At 36.7% G+C, this 20,443-nt stretch overlaps 1 protein-coding gene across 3 annotated transcripts in view; it reads right to left on the bottom strand.

The window, feature by feature from the left end:
- Positions 1 to 2,321: 2,321 nt before the first annotated feature.
- Positions 2,322 to 20,443, bottom strand: part of LRCH3 (leucine-rich repeats and calponin homology (CH) domain containing 3) — a 91,126-nt gene continuing 73,004 nt past the window's right edge. For 2 of the 3 annotated variants that reach the window (XM_012733257.1, XM_012733265.1), the window contains 4 exons: positions 18,208 to 18,323; positions 17,499 to 17,636; positions 10,114 to 10,191; positions 4,403 to 6,549 (listed from right to left, as the gene is read on the bottom strand). In XM_012733257.1, coding sequence (XP_012588711.1) covers positions 6,349 to 6,549; positions 10,114 to 10,191; positions 17,499 to 17,636; positions 18,208 to 18,323 — 533 coding nt within the window. In that variant the 3' untranslated portion in view covers positions 4,403 to 6,348. Of the gene's footprint in view, positions 3,344 to 4,402; positions 6,550 to 10,113; positions 10,192 to 17,498; positions 17,637 to 18,207; positions 18,324 to 20,443 lie in introns of those variants that run through there. The other variant, XM_012733260.1, reaches the window with a different exon arrangement.

The following is a 20,443-nucleotide window of genomic DNA, read 5'->3' as shown; positions in this document are numbered from 1 at the left end:
TAGTGTCTGTACCTGCTTTGCTTATTTAGTAGCTCTCACCTTATAGGATATTATTATGACTACCTAACCTGTGCTCTGCACCAAAGCGGATTGTCATTCTCTTCCTCTATAAAAAGAATGTTGCCATTGAGTCATTCTTGCAGAATAGAATGTTCTGGATGCTAAAGCTTTTCCTGTGGATAGCTTCATAGTGCTGCGCTTTAACCTGCTGTACCACCAGAGAGGGCCATAAAGCTTTTCCTGTAGCAAGGTTGGTAATATGTGAGAGAAAAGTCATCCAAATGTGTCAGATACTTCATACAATAAACCTTACCACTATCTCCAAATATGGTGCTATCCTGATACCTCTATTTCCTTAAAAAAGTAAATTTCTATCTCAGGGACTTATGAGGACCTAGTTTTTACTGATGTTCTGTTGGGGAATTACATACCCATTTGGTTTGCTAAGAAACTCATGCTTTCGGGATGAGTATTTTCAAATCAACCTTTATTTCATGCTATTGAAGTGTAGGATTGTAATGTCAATGTGTAAGGTGGAATACAGGCAATTTAAAATAACATACATAATATTGACATTTATACTTAGAACTTATGCATTACATTTACATACAAATAGACAATGCTTTACAAAATATTTTACTAATTACATGTTTACAACAACTTTCTGAAATATGAAATCTGCTGTAAACCATCTTATGTATGTAAAGAAAAAGGTTTCTAAATATCCATGTGTTCCTTCATTTCTATAACCATTGAAGCGCTTACCAGCATAGTCACTGCTGAGCAGCCGTAAGTAAATCAGACTTGATTAGTTATAAGTCTGTATTTTTAAAGGTTATTAAGAAAAGTGATCCACTCCTAAGCCTTCTATTCTGTTCTAGACAGTTATTTCTAGACAGTTATTATAAAAGAAAATTGGTTTGGAGTGCTAAGCATGTGTGAGTTTGAAAGCTGGAAACCTGCTGATTTAAAATACCAGTAGTTAACCACTGTCTGGTCTGTGGGGGGCACTTCAGCACTGAGAAGGTCACAGCTCATAAATGGTCAGGTGGAGCTATTACAATGTCACCTTCATCTTACCTTGGAATCTAACAAGGCTACATGTTAAACTGAAATTTTCTTTCTAGTTTAAAAAAGAAAAAAGGTATATACAAACACTGAATACAAAAATCTAACAAAAACACCACAATTTGTTTTTGTGTATCAACATAGAAATTCAATATACTTGGTATTTCTTATATTACCAACCAAAACTGTATATAATTTTTTTTAGCATTTAAATTAGTTTGATAAAGACACATTAACAAAGTTTCATGCTGTGTGTAAAATGTGAAATATGTTGAATTTTTCACTTATTCTTATGGGAAAATGAATTACAAATGTTCCACATTTGGCACTTTTATATCTTGTGGGATTATTCCTTGCATAATATAACAAACAATCCTGTCCTTTGCTGAGTTTCATTCCAAGTGATGCTATAACCTGAAGATTATACTGTGGTTTGATGTTGATGAGAAGGAAAAATACCTGTAGTTGAAAAATACGCACAGCTAAATTCTGAACAAGTCAGATGGGTGAGTTTGGAACTGTAAATATAATGGCATCTGGCTCTAAGCACTTAAAATAATTATATTTATGTTCTCTAAGAATTCTGAAGGATTGGGCTTTGAGCTCTGAGTTTTATATTATATGAATTTAAGTGTGGACAAAGTGGTAATGTTCTGATGAACTTATTTCCTGTGAGAACGAAGAAAAAGCATTTTGATCAGCAATTCAACATGATTTTATCCAAAGTGAAATTTAGGTGCTGCATGTACATGACAGAACACTGTGCTCAAATGCATGCACTGGTAAAGAAAATTCAGAATAGTTAACAGAAGAAAAATCTACATAACCAGTACTTCATTTTCTGTATTTGCTCAGTTTACCTTGGGCAATGAATATCAAACTGTATCACTGACAATTAAAATTTCAAAAGTAGGGGAAGACAGACCCAAGTGTCTTAAACTGGAACAAACACTCAGTCTGTGCTGGAGCCCTCGGCGCGCTCTCTCTCTCCACCACAACGGAGTGGAAGGCGCTAGTGGTAGAGCAGGATGAGCTAGATGGAAAGACAGATGGCTATTTTTAAGACGCCACAAGTGCTTTTTACAGCCACAGAGATTGGTAGTTACCTGAAGAAGTGTAAGAAACTTGTTCTTCCCTTCATTCCTTTGCTTCATTTTCATGTCTTCCATTACAGTGCTGGGGAATGGGAAGTGTATCTGCCGTGACTAGAAGGCATCTGCAGGTCTAGCTGTCTTGGGAGCCGCATTGGGGGGGGGGGGGGGGAAGGGTGAGATCAAAAACCATAAAGGCAAAGATGCTGAGTAGCACAAGTCACCAGCCTAAAAACCTGGAAGTTTTATATGGAGTGTTTGTAATGTTTAGGTAATAGCAGTATGATACACAGAATTGTCCTCTACAAAAAGAGAAGTTGTGAAGGACTGGAGTTGGGGGAGGCCAAAAACAGTGGCCTTTAAAAACTTTGTTTCATCGTTTAACCATGAAAGTCAAGGCCTTTTATATTATTTTTGTTTTGCCTTGAACATAACAGCTCATGTAGTCATTAGCAACTTGATTTTTAATGTGGCTAAAAAATAAAATGGTCTTCACCAAATCATCCAGTTACCAATCTTAAAACAGTGGTGTCTATTTCATGAAATGCCCATGTCTGTTACAAATGCAGATTCCCAGGTCTTGCCTTGGGCCAACTGAATAGAATCAGTCTTTAAACAAATGCTCCTGGAGATTCTAATGAACAAATTTTGAAACCAGTGGGCTCTATAGAGGTCCTGGAAACAGGAAAGGTCATAGCATGTCTGTAACTTTAAAGGAGCTAAGTATCCTTCTAAGAAGGTATTCTTTCTTCTATGTGAAAAAAGACCTATCCTAGGAAAGTACAGCCAGCTTAGGCTTCAGTGTTGTGTTCTCAGCAACAGAATTAAGGTTCATTTGTAAAAACCAACCGTATCTTCATAAACAATTCAATGGAAACAGATATATCTCCCCTAAAATGGAGAAATGAAGCAAAATATTAAAATATTCCTGTTAGGAATCATGGAAACAGTCCCTCTTAAGAACACATAGAGCTTTGTTTAAGCAGATGGTGGGCAGCAACAATCACGTTGTCCTGTTCCTTGTTTTGGTCAGGCAATGCCCATGGTCCCGGGAGTCCTTAAACAGCAGATAATTGCTGCTGCTGTTGCTTGGGTGGGGCAAGTTCCAGGAGGGCCTGGACCGTCACTGCAACCTGGCTCAAACCTTTCTCTTCTAAAATGTGGAGAGGCAAACATAATTGCTCCTGAAATGGACAATGTAACATAAAAACAAACAAAAGAGAAAATAGGATGAACATCACAACAACTGAAAAGAATTAAAAAAAAAAAAGCACCTCTTTCCCTCATAACAAACAACTGAGATAAAAAAGCTGGAAAGCTGACCTCTGTTTATAGGAGTCAGACAAAGAAGGTGTCTGACACTGTCATTTTAATAACACAACTAATAGTATATGCAGATCATTTTGAAAACTGGAAAATGGGCAAGTTACATACACTTATCTACACAACAGAGAAAGAACAGAATACTGTGAAGTGAAAGCAACATCCTTCATCCCTGATAAATGGGAGCAGTGCAGATGAATAAAATAAGACAGGTGAGAACAGAAAAAAGGTTTCAAATTACCAGGTGGCCCCAACCTGAAAGATATAACCTGTAGAGGTAGTGCTTTGGAAAGTACTGTTGGAATGCAAGATGGGTTCACAGCATACCTCAGCCTGCATGAGAAAGGATGCCTGCCATCTCGTTATAATCCTGCTTGAGAAAACCAAGTTTCTCATACTAAGCAGGTAGCATAAAGAGAAACTGATATGTGCCCTTGATACTTAGTACAAACTGGTTAAAAAGCAGAATTACAGAATTAAAAAACAAAGTAAAGTACTTCAAATCCTGGTATTTAATGCAGTAAATTAGGCTAGAGATTATGATATTAGCTCATTCAGGACTATACTACATAGTATGTATTTTAGAAGTGTTTACATTTTTGTTTAAGGAAGTAAAAGTACTAATTTGTGTAGTCAATCATTTCTTATGAGAGAAAATTAATTTGTGTAGTCAATCATTTCTTATGAGAGAAAAGTCATATTTTAAGATTAACACCTATCAGGGTTTTTTTTTTTTAAGATTTATTTATTTAAACATACAAGAACTGGGGTACAGCCAGAGATATGGGAGGGTGAGAGGATTCACCAGGGAGAAAGCAGTGAGCAGAACAGGCAGATCTACTGAAGTACACCACTGAGGGGAGCAGCGGGCGGGACAGGAGAAGTATGCCACGCCATGTGGGTCAGCTCCCTGGCTGGGGATCAAACTTGTGCTGTGGTGGCTGCGGATAGCTTCATAGTGTTGTGCTTTAAGCTGCTGCACCATCATGGAGGGCCTCTCAGGCTTTTCTATTAAGACTATTCAGCAAGAAAAGAGATTGCTTTAATAAAGAACAGAAAAGAGGAATCCTGGCACACACTTGTTAAAGATAACTGGGTTTTTCTTTGCTTTTCATTAGCAAATATTTACTATATGATTAGTGTTTTACAAAGCCAACTGCAATAAAAAAATAGAAAAAAAAAAACCTATGTTGAGTAGTAGTTATTGTACTGTGCTACTTAACTACTTTTTGCATAATACTTTGATAAAACAAGCTAACTGCAATCTTTTCATCTTGTAAAACTAGCAACTCTGTATGAACACCTTGAGTGCTACTGCAAATACTGAACTTAGAAGAAGCCTGCAGGGTGTTTTTTTTTTTTTCCCAAAAGACATTTTGTCCAAAGCAGTTTCCCTGATTTTTATCTCCTCAGTAGGGTCCTTTGATTTGTATAACTATCCCCTCAGAAACTTCTGCTTTCCACATACAGCCGGCTTATCAAATGCTGTATGTTCTGAAAACAATACACAACTACTCCAAAATCACACATGAGACCATGTGTTTTTTTTATCACTTTTTTTTAAAGGACAAAATTCCACAAAACTGAATGATCACTAACTCAGAGAACATCTTTAAAAAGAAAAATCCTAACTCCCCGTAGTTTGGAAGGCACTACTTCTTATAAACCTGAAGTTTCCAACAGTGTTCAATGTTTTGGCATTAACAATAAATAGCTTGTAAATGTTTTAAATACTGACCCATTTTTATGTAAGAATACCAGAACAATCAGACCCTCAGGCTGATTGCTACAACAGGATATTATATTCCTTGCAATCTTCCCTTCCTACTAGACTTCAATTGTCCAATTTTGTTAATAGAGTCAAGAGATTCCTGGTATCCACAAACACTATTTATGAGTACTAAAGGATCAATGCAATTATAAAATAGTGTCAAGTGCTAAAATTAGCAGCTAATATACTAAGCGTTCTGAAAGATACAAGTCACTGCATTGAGAACAGAACAGATTACTGTCTGAAACTTTTCTGCTATTGTTCAGATGTAATCTCAACAACCTACATAAATTAGAAGTTCACCCACTAAGATGATTCAAATATATTAGAAATTACATTTCCAATTTTAAATTCTAAGTAGAATTCTAGAAGTGAGTCTCAGTTAAAAGATAACTACCTGCCCCTTAAAATCAGTTCCAGATCACTTTGCTTCTTGCTATGTTCTACTTTAAATGTACACAGAGGGTCAAGCCATCTACAAAATCTGCGTGATCTTCGGACTAGATATTCTGATCAAATTAAAATTATTTGACATTCTGATCAAATTATTGAGATTAAATGGTTCTGCCTTCCATCTATCTGGACAGCAAATGCTTAGGCAGACCTGGACTATCTGAAACTGCAAGGTTTTAGGGCACAGCTCAAGTGACCAGGTGACCCAAAACCAGAAAGGGCACAATTATTTTCCTTATAATAGTTGTTGAAACTTGCAATTTCAAATTGTGTTAAAGCAAGGAGGATGGCCAGAAGTGGTTTTACTATGTCACCTGGAAATAAAGTTCTAAGTCATACTGTAAGAACAGGATTAGCACTATGTTAGTAGAAATGCTTTAGCACTTGTGATAAGAGAAATAAAGTCACAGCCGGGAGAATGGATAAATGACTATAAAGAATAAAAAACTATTATTTTTTACTCTGTTATCTACACTTATTAATGTGATGGGTTGCTTATATGACAAATAAGGAAAGGATTTAGCTCTTTAATGGCCAGAAAAAAAGAAAAAGCATATATGGAAATACTTCTGCATGATAAACAAACCTCCTTTACCAAGCACAGGAATGAGATGGAAAACCACTGGAAGGCAATCTTTTCAGCTAGAGTGGAAAGATCCAGTAATAAAACATACAGAGAGTTAACATTAAAGTACAATAAAATGCCACAAAACCCAAAAGCTGAATAGACAGAGACACAAAACTGGATTCTTCTGAATGTGCCCCAAGAGAAAGTAGTGTTTCAACAGTTCTTTTAACGCTGAGGTTTAGCTGAAGAATGTCGGAAGGGGAACAAAGATTGTCCTGTCCAATGTGTGAGCAGGAAAGGAAAACAGAAAAACAAAAGTCAGTGGATCAGATATATAGATTTGAGTATAGAATGCACTATGATCATCTCAATCATATTTAAAAAAACATATACTGTAACATTATTATGATGAATGAAAATTAAACACTGGAAAAAACCTACTGAGAATCAATTCTTTATGTGCTCAACTTGATTTTACCCCTAAATAGCAGAATAAAACTGGCTTTTAGGGACTAGGCTGAACACTGAGGATACAAGGACCAGAACTGGGTGCTGCTGGCTCATGGGGTTTGAGGCCTGAGAGTAGTGAGGTCTACATGAGGCAGTCTTTCTTGACTCTCACCCTCATCTATTAACAAATAAAGAATAGCTCAGAAAGCAAAGTCAAAATCTGGTGGTAGGCTAAAGAGAGAGGAGTTTTCAAAAGAAAGCCAGGTAATTAAGACCATTCAAAGAATGAGGAAATAGAAACTTATAACCTAAAAATCAGGAATGAATCTGGTTTACTCTAAAAACCAAGTCCATCTTGTCCAAGTCCATTTTACCAATATGTACAAAGTGAATCTAGAGCTTTAAGGGGGCCTCCAGTTCACAGATTAAGAAAATAAATGAATAAAATATTGGACTTGATCACAGGAAAGTATTCTTTAACATATTACAAGACAAAGAGATATTGGATCAACTGGAAACTCATAGATTTTTTAAAATGTAACATTTAATAAAGATATAATAAAAGAATATCCATATGCCCAATCTTAGCAAAGACAGTAACTTTAATCTTACTCTGAGTGGCAAACTCGCCTCTTTTTAATTTTACATTATTGTTCATTGGTTTTTGTTTTTTTTTAAAAAAATAGTGTTTGCTTTTTTTTTCCAGGTGTACTCCCCATAGAATTTCCACCACCAATTCATCCGTGCACCATCGCCATAGTCTCTTGTGCTCTTCTTGCCCCTTTAGCAAATGTTTTTAATTAGTTAATATAGTCTTAAATGTCTCATTCATAATTTAACTTATATAAAAGTTTAAAAGTAATACTGAGAAGGGAATTCATTCACCTAGATATATATTCTCTGGACACAGAATCTAACATTCTATTAAATTTTCAAAGTGATTATGTCATTCCTCACCACCAACCCCCTCACCTCCCAAGATCAAACAGAGCAGTGGCAATGTTCAGAGCAGAATGCACAGAAGTAGGGCAGAACAAAGGAAGAGGTTTCTTTTTTCCTTCCGTGGCAGAGATGAGAATGCTAGTTTGAACTTATTAATTTGTATATTTATTCATTTTCCTTCATTTTAGCAGAAATAGCAGCACTACAGGAATTCCTCTGAAAGCACCAGTGGTGGTTAAGACTAGTGGTACAGATCTGGGGAGAAGATAAAAAGGGAGACGGAAGAAGTGGCACAGAGGGCACACCCATTTCCTCTTTCTGATGGGTGAGAGAAGGAAGAAGGATGTACAAAGAACTGAATCATCTTGGAAAAATATCTAACCTTTAAAAATTCTGTTTTTGTATCCATTCTCAAACAGCATCACTCTGGGAGGAATGGGGTACGCTGCTCCTAGTAATTACTGACTGGTAAATATTGAATTAAATGCACACTGTATGGCACATTTCTGTTATTTGCTGACAGATGGGAGGTGCAATCTGAAAGAATTCTAGTGTAGGGGCTTCATATCTGAAACAGATGGTTCTATAAAGTCCAGACGACAAAGACAATGATTATAAACATTGGTAAGTAATACTTTTAATAGTTTGACAGAAATTAAATGTGCCAGCATGTCTTGCTATGTGGGGCCTTTTTCTGCACTCTTCTCCTAGGGATGCAGGGCCTCTTTCTAATCACTCTTATTTTTTCTCTGGTTTGTATGGTCTATATGTCATAGTCTACATTTGTATTGGTTTGTATGTCAACATTTCACATTCAATTATTTAAAGTCATTGCAGTATGGGACTGGGGTGGCTACTGCATATGATTATATAATGTGGTGATTAGGTAGGGCCATCTTCATTAGGCAGAAAATTAATGTTGGCATAGAAATATTAGAAGCTACTTGCTAATAGTAATAGGGAGAAAATGCATGTAATTTGTTTAGAAATATTATTAACATTATCTTAAAGAGTATGTTTTTTAAAATATAATGCTTTTCTCAATATTCTCTTAAAAGGCTTACTCTGAAAGAGACAAGGAGCCTTTAGAAATCATTATGATATAAAAATAAAAAATTTGAATTTGTCCTCAAGGAAAAAAAGTCCTTGCATATAATTTCAGTTTAAAAAAATTACAAAAGAAAACTGGAAAATAAATAGTAGAATTGCAATCTACTTAACAAAAGTAGAAAAACACTCACAGGAATTCATGCTGGTAAATACAGACACTCCAGAGTTGGCTCTTTCTATTCCACTTTCAACATGTGAAAGGGCTGAAGAAGGTCTTCATTGAGCAAATGATGCTGTGACCTTCTCAACTCTTGATAAATACAGAGAGAGGGATGGTAGCTGGGTAAAGTGAGGTGGGTCATGACAGCTACTGGGGTAAGCTATTGACTTCAAAGCAAACTGTGGTGGTATTGCGACCATGGGCCAGTTTCAGTTTCTGACAGCTAATTAAGAAAGTACTAGAAAAAAGTCATGTCTTCTTGAAAATGTGGTGTTCTTGGACTAGATATGGTGAGAAAAACTTTTAATGTTGCAGTTAGGCATTAAATAGCTCTACATAGCACCAAACTATCACTTCTTTAAATTTATAAGTCATTTCATTAAAGATAACACTTCCTTGGAGTACTATACTTAGTTTTAAAAGGATAGTTAAATAAAAAGTATATGAAATTTATGTTCCTTAATCACTTCTATAAAAATATTTAAAACTATTTGTACTATTAATAAAGGTTTAACTGAGAAACCTGGAGGTACTTGATATATACTAAATGTCAAAGTATTAGAGTTTAGTGAAAAAAAAAATTGGTGAAATCTGAATAAAAGCTGTAATTTAGATAACAGATTATCAATGCATGTGAGTTTGGATCATATGTCATTTTTACATAGATGTAACAGAGGAGGGACTTGGGTGAAATGTATACAGTAACTTACTTTGCAATGTTTAAGTTTAAAAAGTATTTCAAAGTAGACACTTTTTAAAAAATATTATAAGCAGATGTTAAAAATCTGAAGCCAATGAAAGCATTCTCATTCTGAGATAACACTTATTTTGAAGTATACATTCTGTTGTGTGTAAAGTTTTTTTTTTTTTAACTTATTCTTTGTTGTGTGTGAAGTTGATATAAGTCAAACAGCAAGTGGAGATGTTCAGGAAAATATCAGAATAACTATTTTTGATTACTAAATTTGTATGTGGATGATTTCTTTGCTTGTCCTTGGAATTTACTAAGGAAAACTGCTCAAAAGTAACTACTGATTGTATTAAAGTAAAATCATATTAGTAATTTTCAAATTAGCTGTTAGTCCTGTAAGATTTTAGATACTTGAATTTCTGAAAGATTTTAGGCAATCAATATCCAGGTGTATTTGGGTAACATAAAAAATGACAGACTTATTACCTGAGGTACACCAATTTTTCTGCAAGCTTCTAGGAAATTCTCCACATTTCGCCTGCATTTTGCTATTGTTAATTTAGGCTGCAAGGAAAGAAAAATGTGGTGTTACTAGCAAAGTTTTAAAAATATTTCTAACTTTAAGAATACTTATGCTCTAGACCAGATGGTCAGCAAACTTTTTAATTAAAATTTATTTATTTATGCATAGAAGAGCTGGGGTGTAGGTCAGAGATGCAGGGGGTGGGTAAGAGTATTCACCAGAGAGAAGAGCAGCAGAATAGGCAAATCTACTGAAATACACTTCAAAGGGGAACAGTAGGCAAGACAGGAGAGGCCTGCTGTGCCATGTGGGTCACCTCCCTGCCCACTGATAGGACTTGTGCTGCAATGGCTGTAGATAGCTGCATAGTGCTGTCTTAACCCTTGCTCACCAGGGAGGCCCCTCAGCAAATTTTTTCTTAATGGATCAGATAATAAGAGATTTGTATAGTCTGTAGCAATTACTCAATTCTGCCAAGAACCTAAATTCAAAACAAGACAGTGTGACTATGTCCCACTAAAACTTTATTTACAAAAGTTGGTAATAGCCTGTGGACCATAGTTTGCTTCTCCCTACTTTAGATATTTGACTTTTTTTTAAAAAAAGATTTATTTTGGGCTGTGGTAAGCCTGCAGTGCTGCATCTTAACCCACTGTGCCACCAGGGAGTGCCAGATATGTGACTTAAAAAAAAACTTTTTGCTTATTGATTTTTGAGTAAAAGAACTGGGGTATAGGTCAGAGGTGTTTGTTGGTGGACTAGATGGTGAGAAAATTAGCCAGAGACAGAGTGGGAAGCAGAACGGGCAGATCTACTGAAATGCACTCCTAAGGAGAATAGTGGGTGCCACAGGAGAAGTCTGCTGTGCTATGTGGGTTTGCTCCCTGGCTGGGGATTGAAATCAGGCATTGATTTTGATTTTTTGCAAGACAAATACTAAATAGGGAAATTTATTTTTAAAAATATTTTAAAATAGGGCCCTCCCTGGTGGTGCAGCGGGTTAAAGCACAGCACTAAGAAGCTTAAGCCACTTCCATATGAGTTTGATTCCTGCCTGCCCCGGAGGAGATCCACATGGCGAGGCAGACCTCTCCTGACCCGTCCGCTGCTCCCCTCAGCAGTGTACTTCGTTGATCTGCCTGTTCTGCTCCCCGCTCTGTCTCTGGTGAATCCTCTCACCCTCTGTATCTCTGGCCTGTACCCCAGTTCTGTATGAATAAATAAATAAATCTTTAAAAAAATATTTTAAAATAATATACACTAATGAAAATTCAGAAAAGCAAAAAACCCAATTACCCACAGTTTTCCCATTCAAATAAAATCATAGTGAACATTCTGGTTCATTTCCAATATGAAAGTTTTGTTTCAATTATATGTGCTATAAAAATATGTGCTATATATGCTTATGTACTAAATACCCATGTAAAACATGTTATCTTTCTATGGGTCAGAAAAGAAACTTGAATGTATTGAAAAACAAACAAAAAAAATTACAAAATAAACCAAACAGCTTTTACCCACAAATATGCTATAGGTATATCCTGCCTCCACTTAATGGTAATATTAAAAAAAATGCTTAATTTTAATTTTTTAATTTAAAGACATGTTAAAGAACACAAAGAAATTATGTTTCCTGAAAAGCTCTCTAACTAGAAACACAGAATTCTGTACCAAAACACAGAGATGATAAAGTTTTCAACTAGTAGGTTGTCATGGATTATAATGTACGAAAGAAATGTAAACCCCATTTCCCAAAATGATGAACAGATTTAAGGTTTAAATTAAATGGTTGATTGTTTAATCATCAGTCCTGAAAGCCTTAAAAGTCTGTAGGGGATAACTGAGATGGAAAAATGCACAAATCGATGAAAAAATAAACATATTATTTAAAAAAAAAAAGATTATAGGGAATCTGACCAGAGTTTTTACAAATTAAACTGATGAAAGCCTATTCTAAAATGAGAAATAAAAAGGTCTTACATGATAATATAAAGGTTTTCTTGAAAGATGGAGTGTAATACTCTGTTACCAGAAGAGGGACAATAAGATAAATACACAATAGTTCTTAGAGGATATAATCTTAGTCTCAAAAAGGTGGGAGGTGCTAGGAGTTGCTTTCTCATAAAAGATTAGCTTGAGAAGAGAAAGCACTGGGGCACTGTGTGACAGAGATTCTAAAAAGAGAAGGGGGCCTGGGCATTTAGTTCTATCAAAAAGTAAGTGGGATGGGAGGAAAATCTTTTAAATTTCAGGTTGAAAAACATTCCGAAAGGACCAAAAAGAGAACAGGAGTTACATCCTATAGACAGCCTTTTTTAACTACCCCAAGTTCCTCTATAATTGACGTAAAATAATTTTAAAAAGAGTGAAACATAAATGGGAGAATCATGATCTTAACTGAAGAAGAAAAACAATCATGAGGGTTCACACTAGCCAGTTTACACTGAAACAGGGTTCTTTCTCTCCTATTTTCTACAGATAAAATGCAGGTTGTTCACTGGACAAGTGGCCCTGGTCTTGTCACTCAATTTCTGATATAAGGCACAGGGAAAGCATCACTGTGGTAAAAGCTAGTGGGACGATGGCTTGACTTTAAGAGAAGATAAGCAAATTAAAAGACAGAACTGCTTTTTACTTAGGAAAATTTTCCATTAGCTTGAAATTCTCTCACCACATACCAGCTTCCCTTTCAACCTCCTGGAAAGGGAAGCAAAAACAGTTAATTAGATTTCTTTCTAAATATGTAGGAATCTTGGCTGAGCAAATCAGGACCCTGATTTGCTAAGTTTGAGAGAGAAAGCAGGGTATATGGCCTGGGACACTATGAGTGAGAGATTCTAGCAAAAGAAGGGGGTCTGGCATTTTGTTCGATCAAAAAAAGTAAATCATAACTTCCTGAAATGCTATTGTTCAAACATCAACATCTATGGAAATAAGTCTGATCTCATCAGCAAAAAAAAAAAAATCACTAGTGGGCAAAAAGAAAGGCTAAAAGAATAAGGTTCATGTTGCTCAAGTTCAAATGTTGTTTAGGAATTATCAGATCTCAGACAAAAAGAAAAGAAGGTTCAGAATTAGCATGGTGTGTAACTGAGTACTAGTTCTCTGAGGACTACTAGTACCCCATAACACACCTGTGAAAAATGGGAAAATGGGGGGACTGAGATTTCCCTGCAAAGGGCAGATTTCTGAGTGATAAAAGGGAACGGAAGCAGGGACCATCTACCTCACATGTCACACCTTCTCTTCACATTTATTTAAATTCCAGAGATGTAAGTCAATGTTTCTTTTTAAAAGATTTTTAATTTATTTATGCATACACAGGCCAGACGTTCAGGGATGGTGAGAGAATTCACCAGAGACAGAGTGGGGAGCAGAACAGGCAGATTGACAAAGTACACTGCTGAGGGGAGCAGCGGGTGAGACAGTAGAGCTCTGCTCTGCCATGTAGTTCACCTCTTGGGGAGGGATTGAACTCGCACTGAAGCTGCCACAGCACAGCCTGGCTTATCTTTGCAGTGCAGCGCTCCAACCCTGTGCAGGGAGGGCTCTGTAAGTCATTATTTCTTAATTGGAACCCAACTCCTTACAGTCTGATGAAAACTATGAATCTATTCTGGAGAATACACACATACATAATCTTAAAGCATTCATAGAGCCTCAGAAGCACTTGGAGTGCATGAATCCGTGGTTACAAACCTCTGCTCTATATCTGTCCAAAGGAATCACTAGTCAGAAGGACCCAAGGCTGTATATTCCTTATTTCTCTGGCGTGCAGAAGGATTCATAACTCAAATCTCATAGGAATTTACTATCCTCAAAAGCTTTTCTAATATTTCAGATGAGGGCCCTCCCTGGTGGCGCAACAGGTTAAAGCACAGCACTATGAAGCTAGCCACAGCTACTGCGGCATGAATTTGATCCCCGGCATGGGAAGTGACCCACATGGCCCAGCAGACCTCTCCTGCCAGCCCACTTCTCCCCTCAGCAGAGTATTTCAATATATCTAACTGTTCTGCTCCCCTTTCTGTCTCAGGTGAATCCTCTCACCACCCTGGCACCTCTTGCCTGTACCCCAGAGTTCTTGTTTGCATAAATAAAAAAAAAAAGTAAATCTAAAAAATAAATAAAATAAAAACTCAGATGACATAATATATAGTTTTGAATAGTAATGTATATAGACTTTTCTATTGCTAGCCTGAACTGAGTAAGAAAGATTATGTAGGTTTTAGGGAGAAAGTGATTTCCACAAGAGCATAACTGATACTGAAAGGAACAATAAATAATTTTGCTATTCTGGATATATGAAATGATTTACAGTTTTTTCAAGTCTCCTTCCTTGGTGATAATGGTTCATTCAGATTATTTATAAATGATTTTTTGGTATAATTCCAATTGTACATGTCTAAAAATGTGAACTGTATTATTTCTTCCCCTCAAGGATATGAAACTTGAAATAGGATTAAAACTTGTTAGCAAAATCAACCATAAACCTTACTCATATTTATTGAACATCTGACAATATCAGGCATTTTGCCAGGATCAGAAGGTACAGAGATGAGTTACAAATAGTCCAATCTCTCACTCGGTGATGGGAAATCCATGGGGCTTACAATTGAGATGAAAAAAAAAGTATAAATGATATAAAAATAAACTATTATATTATAAAGAAAAAAAACCAATAGTCTAATTAAGAACATTAATGCCTCTTCAAAAAAAACAAAGGAAGTCTTTTATGAAATGGTACCCTTGAAACTTAAAGTGAGAAGGCCTAATGAGAACTGCTTAAGAGTGAATCTTTTTGATTAATAAATGGCCAGTAAAGTTAAGAAGAAATACATATATTTATAAAACTTCCCAAATTACAGCTTTTAGGAGTGACTAAATGGCCTTTGATTGAAGCAGATCATAAATAAGTCAATATTGTTTTAATGGGGTTTCTGTTTCAGTATTAGGTTTCAGTATAAGTATTTACATCTATTTTTTCCTTCATATGAATAACTCTTTCTCACTTCTATATTTCTTTACTTCTTCTTATGACCATACAGAAAGGGAGGGCCCCTATTTTATATTCTTGAACAGAAAAACATAAATTATATATTTTGCTGATCAAGGTGAAGAAAATCAAGTCATCCCTATTCTCAAATTTCACTTTCTATATTAATTCTTGTCACTTCCTAAATATTCTCCTGGAAATGAAAATGACAGGCTTTATCCTTCTTTTTCTTAACTCATTTGATAGAAACTGGGCAGAATGCAAAGTATGAACAAACCCTTTCCTTACTGGCATTGCCAAACAGCAAGTTAATTCCTATTTTCTTAAATCAGTTTAGGATTAAAACAAAGGACCTACTAAAAAACAAAAACAAAAACAAAAAAAACCTAGACAATGAGCTAAAGGCACTCCTTTTGAGAAGGTTAGACACTGCCTATACATATTACAAATCCATATCTCAAGGTCATCAAAAGAAGATGTCAAAATGCCTAACAAAATGCAGCATGGGAACCTTGATTATACTGTGTATATGTGTGCACTGGGGAAGAGAGCAGTCATGAAAGAAAGATATTCTTGGAACAACTGCAGAAATCGGAATACAGCTTATGGATGCTCCTGGTGCCTCACTTGGTGTTATCTAGGCTGTGTACCAACCCTCACTTTCTAACCCCAACTTCCTGCTGACTGCTAGTGAAGCACAGCTGTCCCCTTCTTGGTTTCAGCCTGATCCTACAGAGAGAATTAGAGATGAATTAACACCACAATCCCACCTTGAGGAAGGAGGTATCAGCCCACTGCTCCGACTTTTAAATGGTACAGTTAAAATATACAAATACATACACAAATAGAGACAAAGGTAGATGGCAAATGTGATGAACATCAGACCCAAAGTTTTTTTGTTGTTGTTGTCTTTTTTTATCTTTTTTTTTCCTAAGTGGAAATTTTAAGAGTCTTTCTGGGCCCTCCCTGGTGGTGTAACTGGTTAAAGCACAGCACCATGAAGCTATCTGCTGCAGCTTCAGCATGAGTTCTATCCCTAGGGAGGAGCCCCACATGGCACAGCAGAACTTCCTGTCACACCTGCTGCTCTCCTCAGCAGTGTACTTCGTAAATCTGCCTGTTCTGCTCCCTACTCTGCCTGTGGTCAATCCTCTCACCACTCTTGCACCTCTGGCCTGTACCCCAGTTGTAAATGCATAAATAAATAATTCTTTGAAAAAATTAATTAAAGAGTTTTCCTGTGTTATTCTTTCAATTTTTCTAGAGGTTTGAAAATTTTCATGATAAAACAATTTGAAGGAGAAAAAAAAAAGAAATCCATCAATCCAAAACCACTCTTTTGGAGTGTCATCCAGTGTCCAACATCCAGATTTAACCAGCTGTATAAAAAGAACCTGCCTGTCATCTTGAATGATATTTCTCCCCCGTTATCTACCTGAGGTTGGTAAGTAAGCAATGTCAATTCCATGTGCCAAAAGTTATCAATCTCAACTGCAATTATTATCATATTAGTTTCCTCAAATTGTTTCAGAATTTCCTATCTCCACTAAGATAAAATTTAACTCTGTGTACATAGTACATGAGGTTCTCTTGTCAGAAGGCCCTTGGCTTACATCTCCAGTTACATTCCCTACCATGTACAGCCAGTTCTTGTGTATGAAAATCTTAAGAATCCCTATTCTGAACAAGAATTTCTTGAGTATGTCATAATTTTTCTTTTTTAGAGATTTATTTATTCATACAAGAACTGGTACAGGCCAGAGGCAAGGCAGGGGTGGGCAGGGGTGTGGGTGGGTGGTGTGAAAGGACCCACCTCCCCAGAGAGAATGGAGAACGGAACAGGCAGATCTACAGAAACACACTGCTGAAGGGAGAAGTGGCCAGGTTAGGAGAGGTCTGCTGTGCCATTTGGGTCATCTCCCTCGCTGGGGACTGAACTCATGCTGCAGTGGCTGTAGAGAGCTTCATAGTGCTGTGCTTTAACCTGATGTACCACCAGGAGGGACCCTGCTGTAACTTTTCTTAACTTTTGAATACTATGTCTGGAATGCCATCCTTTCTCTCTATATTGTTGGCAAATTCTGAGCCACACTTTTCACCTCTCCTGGAATATTTTTCCTGAAATCTCCAAGCAGAGTTTTATGTATTTTTTCCTTATACAACTGTCTTATAACACTTATCGCACAGCTCTAGGTTACTATTTACATGCCCACTTTTTCTCTAGTATAAGTGAGACCTAAGAAGGCAGGAACTAGACTCTCTTCAGCATCCTGAGCATTCTGTACTATGCCTGCCACTATACATAATGAATGTTTGATGAATGGCCAACATTTTTTAGTATTATAAACTTACTACAGCTGGTGAGGGAACGTGAATGCTTGGGACAGATCGAGGCCGCACATGATTAGCCAAATGGCAAAGAACAACCCCATCGGTTAGAGCTGCTCCAAGATCACAAGGCAGAGATACTTTCAACCGGTATTCAATATGCTGAAAGGACAGGAAAATATGTAACATTAATTGAGTGACCAACACATAAGATACAATGAATTTGTAACATAATATATTTCATTAGAAATCAAGATAAAAAGCAAATAAGTACAAAATCCTTATTTTATTCTTTTAAGTCAATAACTTGAGATTCAATATTTGTATACAGCAGCCAGACAACAGTGGTGCAAAGTACAACAGAAATAAATTCACAACGTTCAGATTAAAACAATAAAAACCTAGATTCTCTTTCAATTCCAAAACAAATACTATATATGAGTGAGAGGTACATATGTACATACATATAAATATTACAACATAACACAGAAAAAAATTTAAAATGAGTAAGGCCAGGGATAGAACTTTATAGAATCCTCTCACTTCTCTAGTCAACAGCTGAAAAGAATTCCTTAGAAGCAACGTGTTTTTTTACATTCATCTCACAACAGGCAGCCCAACACTCAATGGGCACTTCATTCTACTAGAGAGTATAAACCAAATGAACAAGTGATTGCAGGACATGGGCTACAGCAACATTACTGTAAAGTATAGTTCAAGGTAATGTATATACTTTCCGTAGTTGATCTATTAATTCCAGTTCTTCTTCTCTTTGTCTTGAGTTTTGTCTTGTTACTGAATCCGTAGAATCACTGGTAGGTGCAGATAATGAAAGGGGTGAAGTAAGGCCTAAAAAAATAAAATGTAAGAAAGACAGAAAGATAACTGCTAATGTTGGAATAATGTTCAGTTTGCCTTACTATAGTTTTATTGGAAGTACAGCACTTTCTACTTCTCAGTTGGTTCCTTTAAAAAGTTTTTATGAGGGTCTTCCCTGGCGGTGCAGGGGGTTAAAAGCGCAGCACTAAGAAGTTAAGGCCACTTCAGCACCAGTTCGATCCCTGCCCCGGAGCTGACCCATATGGTGAGGCAGACCTCTCCTGGCCCGCCAGCTGCTCCCCTCAGCAGTGTACTTTGTCAGTCAACCTGTTCTGCCCCCCATTCTGTCTCTGGTGAATTCTCTCATACCTCTGGCCTGTACCCCAGTTCTATACCTCTGGCCTGTACCCCAGTTCTGTATGCATAAAAAAAAATCTTTAAAAAAATAGTTATGATGGAAAATTTCAAATACACACAATAATAGGAAGAACAGCATAAAAACCTACCAAATCTCCATGCCCCATTTGGCTCAACTACATTTTTGTTTTTTTTTTAAAAAGAATAATGTATTTTTAAAAAAGATTTATTTATTTGTTCATACAGAACTGGGGTACAGGCCAGAGGAGCAAGGGCGGTGAGAGGATTCACCAGAAACAGAGTAGGGAGCAGTGGGCGGGTCAGGAGAGGTCTGCCGCACCATGTGGATCACCTCTGGGGCAGGAACTCACACAGAAGCAGGTGCAGCTCACTTGTAGTGCTGGGCTTTAACCCACTTGTGCCACCAGGGAGGGCCCAGAATAATGCATTTTTTAACTGAGGTGATATTGGGGTATTCCTACCACGTATTCCACAAGGGTGCACCCACCACTAGCTCACCTGGTTCCATTACCTTAGACCACTGTGCTTTCTTTCCAATTTGTTCTTTGCTCTCCTGACCCCTCTCTCCTTGGTGTCTCAGTTCTGTAGTCAGCTATCAAAGGTTAGTTTTTCGGCTTTTTTAAAGGGACTATTAATTTAGTTACTTTATATTCCACATATTAGTGAAACCATTTATCTTTCTCCTTCTAACTTATTTCACTTAGCATTATCTTTTCCAGCTCTATCTATGTTGTCTCAAATGACATGAGTCTGTCTTTTTTGATCACTGTGGTCACTGAATGTGATCACTCAACTACTTTTGATTGTTTAATTATATCCATGTGAAAAATGTTTTTATTGAAAAGTAACACACATATAGGAAATTATACAGATCATAAGCACATAGTTCAATTAATTATCATCAAAAATAGCCACAATCAGATCAATAAATACAACACTAACAATGCCCAGAAGCCCCTCTTATGATCCCTGACCATCAATACCCAGCGGTTATTTCTACCATCACAAGATTCTAATTCATCCTGACTTTGTTTTTCAGATTTATTTATTTATGTATACAGAACTGGGGTACAGGCCAGAGGTGCAGGATGGTGAGAGGATTCATCAGAGACAGAGTGGGGAGCAGAACAGGCCATGAGGTGAAGTACACTGCTGAGGGGATTGGTCAGACGATGTCTGCCACACCATTTGGGTCACCTCCCTGATTGGGGATCGAACTCGTCGTGCAGTGGCTGCAGATATCTGCATAGTGCTCTGTTTTAATACCCTGTACCACCAGGGAGGCCCCTGTGTCTAATTTCTTCTGATCAACATTACAAGATTTATCTGTGTTGTACAAATTACATTTTGTTCACTTTTACAACTTTACAAATTGTTCATTTTTATTGCTTATATGGTAACTCAAGTAACACATCACAACTTTATTCATACTATTGACAGATATTCTGTCTGACACTATTACTTTTAGTATTGCAATAAATATTCTTGTACATACCTTTTAGTGTACATATTTCAAAAAGGAAAAGTACTAGTAATAGGGCATACAAATGTTCAACATTAGTAAATAATGAATATAAGCAGTTTGCCATAAATTTGCAGTTCTACCAGCAGTGTTTCTCTAGTTTGATGTTAAGTCTCACTGAGAGTGTATGAAACAGTTACATTAAAAATAGCTATTCTGGGGCCCTCCCTGGTGGCGCAGCGGGTTAAAGCACAGCACTAAGAAGCTAAAGCCACTTCCGCATGAGTTCGATTCCTGCCTGCCCCGGAGG

The sequence above is a fragment of the Condylura cristata genome, unplaced genomic scaffold, assembly GCF_000260355.1.
Source record: "Condylura cristata isolate star-nosed mole 26May11 unplaced genomic scaffold, ConCri1.0 scaffold00003, whole genome shotgun sequence".
In the NCBI taxonomy this organism is placed as follows: domain Eukaryota; kingdom Metazoa; phylum Chordata; class Mammalia; order Eulipotyphla; family Talpidae; genus Condylura; species Condylura cristata.
This window is presented reverse-complemented; position numbering and strand designations above follow the sequence as displayed.